At 42.0% G+C, this 8,145-nt stretch overlaps 1 protein-coding gene across 4 annotated transcripts in view; it reads left to right on the forward strand.

Moving 5' to 3' along the window:
• The window catches only part of ERICH3 (glutamate rich 3), a 118,112-nt gene extending 110,195 nt beyond the window's left edge, over nucleotides 1-7,917 (forward strand). For 3 of the 4 annotated variants that reach the window (XM_029063369.2, XM_029063372.2, XM_029063371.2), the window contains one exon: nucleotides 3,076-5,663. In XM_029063369.2, coding sequence (XP_028919202.1) covers nucleotides 3,076-5,366 — 2,291 coding nt within the window. In that variant the 3' untranslated portion in view covers nucleotides 5,367-5,663. The other variant, XM_029063370.2, reaches the window with a different exon arrangement.
• The last annotated feature ends 228 nt before the right edge of the window (nucleotides 7,918-8,145 follow it).

Raw genomic sequence — 8,145 nt, forward strand, 5'->3', positions numbered from 1 at the left:
TCATTCCATATTACCGGAGATTATGATAGGGAGGTCAAATTAGGAATTAATCCTTTTTTAAAAGCAGAAATAATTTCTTCCCCTTTTGGTAATACTGGTCTACCAATTACGCATCTTGAATCTTCAAATGCTGCTTAGAGTGTTTGGACCAATGGAGACAGTTAATGTTTGGCCATGCTGTCTGCTCCCCCAAAAGCCCTGGGGGATTGTTTTCCTTGTGAGTGAATTTAAGAATGCCCTATTTTTTGTGAATTTCAGTGTAGCCTGACCCCTGTGGATTTAACAATCAGATTGGTGTTGAGAAAATCAGTCCTTCTTACCAGGATCCCACCTAGTTCATTGAACAAGGCCTGATGGACTGGTCCTACCACTGACTCCCGAGACGGGCAGGGTGCTCCCGGTTTAATTACTCGAAGACGCCACCAGACCCTGGGATAAGAGCTGTAACCAGTGTTTATACAGTGGATACCATCTTATCCATTTCTGGGTCCCAAAGAGATTCACAGCCTTCAGATAAGGAAATAAAACTGTTCAGTTCCGGACCTGGAAGGAGATGAAATGGACATATCCAGGTGTGATAGTGTCTTAACTTACCATGTTGTTCCTAGATGTGTCAGTAGAAGTTGTTGTAGTAGAAGCAGTAGAAGTAGTAAACATATTTATTAGGCTTGGGAGTCAGAGGTCATGGGTTCTAATCCTGACTCGGCCGCTTGTCAGCTGTGTGACCATGGGCAAGTCACTTAACTTCTCTGTGCCTCAGTTCCCTCATCTGGAAAATGGGGATGAAGACTGTGAGCCCTCCTTGGGACAACCTGATTGCCTTGTATCTACCCCAGCACTTACAACAGTGCTTGGCACATAGTGCTTAACAAATACCAACATTATTATTAGTCACCCTCTGGATGCACTCATCTGGAGTAGGTAATTGGAAAAGGACCACAGAAACCCAAGACAGAGTCTTTGCCCCCAGATAACGTATGGCTTAAAGGGGAAGAATTGCCTCTTCCTATCAAAATAACTTCTTGGACAGTCAGAAACTTCTTCATGGCTTGGAAACTTCTTCAGCCAAAGAAAGAAATGATTAACTGGAGAGGAGAAACCCATAAATACCAGCAACTGTGAAGGCCCAGTGCTTTGGTTGGATCCTGGGTCAGTATTGGAAATGTCTACATGGTGATGTGAGCTATTGTGTCAGCACTGCTAGGCTGAAACAACACCTAATAAGGTAATAATGCACATTACCTTGCAACAAATGCTGTATAGAGTTAGCCACATAATAAAGTATCAAATATAACCCTTTCTCATATTCATCCTTCATTCATTCAGTCAAATTTATTTATCGAGTACTTACTGTGTGCAGAGCACTGTACTAAGATTTTGGGATAGTACAATAATCTACACTGTACAATCTTCATTTCCCCCACCCTTAACCTTTCCGTACTGTATTTTCTGTGCATTTCTATCTATTAGACTCTAAACCATATTGTGCTTAGTGGTATTTTCCAGTGAACTCTTAACATGATAATATAATTTGATGCCAGTAGCATGTCCTCTACTGGAATTTTTACCAGTTTATTCTTTCTCACATTGGCCAAGAAAATATTTTCCTCCAGTATATTCTATTTTAAAATTTAACTTGTAGATTAGAGAATACATTAAAAGGAATGTCTGGTGTTTATCAGAAGTGACATGGAGGAAACTGAGTAACCATATACACATCTATCATTCTATTTAGCAGGACCCAGGCTTTGTGTGGGTATAATGCGGTCTGGATTTTGCATCTTACATTGGTGTTTTTTGTTGCACATGTATGCATGGATTGATTTCTCCATCAGTGGTGTCTTCTAGTATGAAGGACAGCTATATATACCTGCCTATCAGACGTGGCTATATTATGTATCTGCCTCTCCGCTCTTTATCCAGATGTGGCTTTTCTTTGAAGAACAGATGCTTCTAACTGGCTGTTACCCTGGGATTAATTCAGTAAATAAAAAAGGATAGGGTGGCTCCTTTTGGTTGAGTAAATTAATCCATAGATGCTCTTTCCCTGATGTTCTGTCTCCGTTTGGATTGAAAGTTTGTTTAAAGAATCATTGCTCCTCTAGGCTGAGACCATGCTACGTATGGAAGAGTTAATTCACCTCCCGAACTACCCAAGTTCTTGACAAGAAGTAGTTTAATCATCCACCATGAACTGGTCTAATTTTGTGCAAGTTGCGGAGGAAGGAAATGGGTAGCCAAGTTTGAAAAGATTATATTCCGATAATCTTTCTTAGAAACCATTCTGCACCTAGCAAAGAAAATAGTCTAGATTTTTTGTAAAGTGTTGATTTTCCCCCTCTCACCTCAAATAGTAAAGAAGCTCAAATTGTTTGTAAATAAAAGAATGTATCTGAAGACAGAAATCGCAGGTTCATTGCAAATTAAAGTGCCCCAGTAGTGACTAGAGAGACTAGCAAAGGATCTATGGAATTCTTCAAAGGAATCTGGGTGAGAATTGAGCCAGTCAATAGATCAATTTCACAGCATCTTTTTTCGCTCTGCTGACCCTACTTGGCTAATGGCAAACTGGTGTTTGAAGGGAGATGAGAGATACTCTGACCTCTAATGAAAGTGAATCTTTTAGGGGAAAACTTGCCTGCAGCTACAAAACTGGTTGATGTTAAATTTGTATGTAGCATCCTTAGGATGCCTACAACTTTCAGCCGAACAATGAATCCCCATCACAATCAGACTTCAAGGGTTGCTGGATGTCCATTTGAATGTTTAATTTGAATGGATGCAAACATAGCTTAAACTGAGCTGAAGTTAAGAGCAGAATAAAACACTCTGGTGTTGTAGAAGTATAAAGTCTCTGTTTAGGTAGAACGACTCCTGCAAGATCACATTTTATTTTCTGCAGAGTGAATCAAATTTCTAGAAAAGTGATGTAGCTTGCAACTATGAATACCAGGCCAGAATATTTCAAATAACTCAACCAAGTAAACAAAAAGCACCCAGTTCTGTCACCCAGTTTCAGAATTTGCAAAAATGCTCTTCCACCTTGTAACATTTCATTTATTTTTATTGCACCAGATGGGGCCATAGTTGTAGAGGAAACCACACTTGAGATGGAAGAAGACATCAAGCAAGCTGCACCTGTGGGGAAGTTGCTAAAGGAGAAAGAACCGTTTAAGGAGGATATGGTGGTTGGAAAAGTGACCACTGAAAGGGAAGAGGCAGGAGAAGATGCGGGTCTCCAGATGGCTGAGGAAGCGATCCCTGTGGGGCGGTGGGCAGAAGAGAAAGACGTAGACACACATATCACTGAAGCAGATAGAGAAACCTTTATGGGGGATGGGGAGAGAGTTTCAGCAGCCAAATTGAGAGGGGCAGGGGCAGCAAATGAAGAAGAATCAACAAATAAGGGAGAGGAAGTTAAGGGAGAGGAAGCAGAATCTGACAGGAAGAAGGCCAGAAGAAACCCAATGCCAGTGGAAGAACTAGGAGCTATTGGAATAGAACCACCTGGAGAAGTGGCTTCTGTAAAAGACTTAGCAGGAACTAAAGAAAAGGAGAAGGAGGATGAGGTAGAAACTGTAGGCAAGGCTGTCTCACAGGGGGATGAGGCTAGAGGGTATATACCATCCGTAATGGAAGTGGTGTTTCAGAAGGAAGAGGTCTTTGAAGGGACAGTGCCTGAGAGAAAGGTAGCAGCTGCTGCCATGGAAGAAATTGAGAGAGAGAGGGTGTTTAGGGAGGTAGAATCTGAAAGGGAGGAGGATGAGAAGGAGGAAGAATCAGAGGGGGAGGAAGCCAATAAGGAGAGAGAGAAAGCTGCTAGAAAGATCCAGTCTCTGAACCAAGCTGTATCTGAGGGGAGCCAGTGGGCCACAGAAGGTGTAGCTGTGGAGGACAAGGCACTTGAAAAGGAAGGGACTGAGGGAGAGAAAGCTGTGTGGAAGAAAGAATCTGAGGGAAAGAAGGAGAGGAAGGTAGCTTGTGAGAGAGAGGAGGAAGAAAAAGAGAAGGGGTATGGGGAGAGGGAGGAGACAAAGACATTTGCCTCTGAAAACAAGGAAGATGAAGAGAAAGCCCGAGAAATGATTTGCGAGCAGGAAGGAAAAGGAGAAGAAATGGCTTCTGCAGAGGAGGAGGCAGAACAGACAGTTGCATCTGAACCTGTGAAGAAAATGATGCCTCATGGAGATGAATCTCTGAAAGAAAGAGAAGCTTCAGGTGTGAGTTTAGAAATGGAAGTTAGGGAGTCGCTGAGAAAAACAGATGACGTTATGGAAGCAGCAGAAGACAACGTATCCAAAATTCTGGAAGTGGTAACTTTCAAAGAAAAAACAGCGCCCGATGAAGATCAACCAGACAAAGCTTCGGTGGAGATCGGTGAACCTTACCATGAGGAGGAGAGCAAAATGGAATCTCCTGAAGATAAGCAGCCAGGTGATAAGTTGGCAGCTGAAGAGCATCCATCTAGAGAGGAAGTACCATTAATGAGTAAAGTACTGGTGGATAAAGAAGAAACTGAGGAGCGGGAATGCCTTGAAAGTCCGGAGAAGAATAGCAAAATACCTGGTGAGGAAAAAGAAGAAGTAGAAGAAGGGTCTGGAGTAAAAGACACACCTCAAGGTATGGTATTTGGCGGGGAGCTCATGCTAGCAAAAGTGGAGAGCAGGATAGCAGAGGACCAAGCCACAGTGGAAGCAGAGGACATACTGGGAAATCGAGGCCCCAAGGAGAGAATCGAAGAAGGTAAAGCAACGGAGGTTCAGAAAGTAAGAACGCCAAGTACAGTAGTACTTGAGAAGGAGATTTTGGCAGATGAGGCAACAGCTCAAAGAAACATACTTACAAAGGAAGCCTCTTCAACTTCATATATTGCAAAAGAGGAAATGCAGCTCAAAGAAGTCCCGAGAGTAGAGAAGACAGTTGTTACCGACAGGTTGGTGGGAGAGGAACAAGCAGTGGGTGATCCAGGAATTGAAGAACTATTGCCAACAGAAAAGGAAGTGAGAGCAAAAATGCCATCAAAGGATGAGTTAGAAGTCACCCAGGAAACCTCTGAGGTGAAAGATGTGTCCAAACAAGTGGTAGCAGATGCGACAATAGGGGAGTCTTGGATGGGTGAGAGGGACAGAGTTGAGGAGGGAGGGATTGATGAGGAAATGAGATTTCAGATAGCAGGCACCAGCCAAAAAACAGAAAAGAGTGAGAAAGAATCCAGTGGACAGAATCCACCAGGTACAGAAATAAGTTGTGTGAAAAATGAGCCGAATGAAATGCAAAAGAAAAAAGAAAATTCCCCAGAAAGGAAGAGAGAAAATGTAGAAAGATCAATTGAAGAACGTGAAATTAAGGAGATTAATTCATGGTGAGTATTGCCCAGATCCACTAGCACTATTGAAGAGTAATATTGCTTTACTCCAAACATTTGAGTGTTTGCTCATAGACCTAAATATAGACATCCAATTTTGACCTCAGTTATCACCTTTTTAAGATGAAAGTGTATTGTTTAGAATTAGCCATAATTACTTCAGTATGCCATTCCCCTGTGTATATATAGACCTCTTCTGATGATCTATACTACATTCTTTCTCTTTTTTCTCAAAAGGTCTAATAATTGTTGTTTCCTGCTCCCCGCATTAACCAAATCATGGTTCCACTAACCTTCTGATTATTTTTCAGAATGGTTGGAAGATAACTTCTTGGATAGCACAAGAAGGAGAAAAAGACTCCTCCAAATAATCATCCTCTTTTCCCTCTCTCTGGAGCCTAATTTTAATTTTTTTTTAAATTTAACTGTGATCTATATTTTGAACCACTGTAAGATCGTGATGATTGTGATAGTTCTCTCTTCTTTATGCCCTGACCAGAGGTGATGGTGGTGTTGATATTATTATTGTTGTCAAGCACTGTCCTGAGTGTTGGGGTAGATACAAGTTAATCTCATTGCACACAATCTCTGCCCCACCTGAGACTCACAGTCAATGTAGGAAGGAGACTGGGCATTGAGTCCCTATTTTACAGATGAAGAAACTGAGACATAGAGACTTGCCCCAGGTCACCCAGCATGCAAGTGATAGAGTCATCATTCAAACCCATGTCCTCCTGACTCTGAGGCCAGTGCTCTTTCCACAGGCCATGCTGCTACTCAACAGCATTTCAAGCTGTGATATTTTACCCAGTGCAACTCTGGAGCACTGAGCCAGACCCGTAGGATTCTGCTGAGAAAAAATGCTCCCTTATAGATGAAGGAAACATGCTCCCTTATTGATTTACTCCCGTATAGATTGCATGAAATTTCTAAAGCAGATGTTAACTTTCACACAAGCTGACTCCTGCTGATCTTGTCTATTCCAAACATTCATTTTCAAATTGTGATCCCATTCCAAAGCACCACTCTAGAACTCTCAGTTTCTGAAGCTGGTGGACTGAAGGCAGGACTTTTTTTAAATAAAGCCTGCCTAGTGTTTCAAATCTCTTGGACTTGGATATCTGGTCCACAAAATCATTTCCAAGGATTTACTTGTGCACTTATTATTGTTGGAAGGGGGTCTGCCTCTCTATCTGGACTGCTGACTTTGATCTCATGAGTTGTTCCAGTGAAGTGGAGTTCCAGTGAAGTGGATTGGGCGACACATATCCCTGTTTACAGTTAAAATGTGATAGAGGATCTTTTAGGGAAAATGATTCCTGTGATCCCAAACCCCTTGCTGAAATACTTGTGTGCTGGTCTGGGGTCTCTCATCCTCAATGATGCTACTTAATGGGTGTGCATTGCAAAGGAGAGGAGCAGTTCAAATCTGAAGCAAAAATTGACCTGCATTACTGGGATAATCACTATACAAAAGGAAAGGGACAGAAAGAAGTCACACGCACAGGTAAAAGTTCCCAGCACTGAGAATGTTTTCAGTTGAAGGAGCTGAAATTGCAGCTGAAATGTTGTCTCCAGGTTCGGTGTTTTCAGCTTTTTGGATTGAACCCTCAGTATTATTACTTCATGAATAATAGTAATAGCAGTGCTAACAGTAATACAGCTGTGGGTGCCTGAGGCTTCCTTGGGAGCATTTTCGATCATGTATCCTCCCCTGGAAGGATGGTGGGGGGTGGTCTCTTTGTGGAGACCTGGATGGTCCATTGCCATGAGCTCATTCTACAGCCACCATGGTCCGTACTGGTCTTGCCTTCCTGAGTGCCAGATCCAAAGCATGTCACTCAGATGATGAACTAGTGATAATTTGCTAGTGAAATGATTCCTTGCTCAAGACCATTCACCACACAGTCCATCAATCAATCGTATTCATCGAGCACTTACTGTGTGCAGAGCACTGTACTAACTGTTTGGGAGAGTACGGCATAAGAGTTGGAAGATATGATCCCTGCCCACATTGAGCTTAAACACTTCCTGTACAACTAAGGTCGAGTGATTATTCACTTTAGGATGGACTGGGTCTCAGTTTTGGCTTCATTGGTCTTTTTCTTCTGGTTGGGAAATTGACTTAAAAGTAGGGTGTTCATTGCTACAGCATTTATTTGGTTTTGCTTCGTGATTGTATTTTTGCTTTCAGTCGGTACTAGGCACTTTTGAATATATGAGGCCAATGCAGGAAAGGAAGTATCCCGGCTTCCTTTATTTTAAAAAAAAATGTATGGAGTGCGGAAAGAAATGACAGTCGATTGCCTTCCTACCTGTCTCTTTTTTAAGTTTTCGATTGCTTTCCTACCTGACTCTTTCAAGTTTCCCTATTCTGCAATGCAACTGCATGATTTACACATGTAATTCTCTATTATGAAATTCAGTGTTATTTGCTGTGGTATTTCTCTTTATTCAGCATATCACTGTTCATGTGTGCCTTTGTGGAACCAAAATCTTTTTCAGTGTTCTTCATTATTGAAAGCACAAATAAAAAACTAATATATACAGAATGGGGTTTTGACTGAATCTGCTACGAATGAAACTTCTCGCGTTGAAAAGGGACTGTATAGAGCCGCAGCTGAGTTTGAAACCACAAGGGTTTAGTCCATAGAGTCTACTGAAATGCCCTTATTATTATTAAAAACGGGTGGCCTCTACAACCCTCTTAGAGGTAACGGCTAGCCCGCCCATGTGAAAGGCACACCCTGCTACAGGACATGTATTTAGCAAATGGATAC

The sequence above is a fragment of the Ornithorhynchus anatinus genome, chromosome 4, assembly GCF_004115215.2.
Source record: "Ornithorhynchus anatinus isolate Pmale09 chromosome 4, mOrnAna1.pri.v4, whole genome shotgun sequence".
NCBI lineage: Eukaryota > Metazoa > Chordata > Mammalia > Monotremata > Ornithorhynchidae > Ornithorhynchus > Ornithorhynchus anatinus.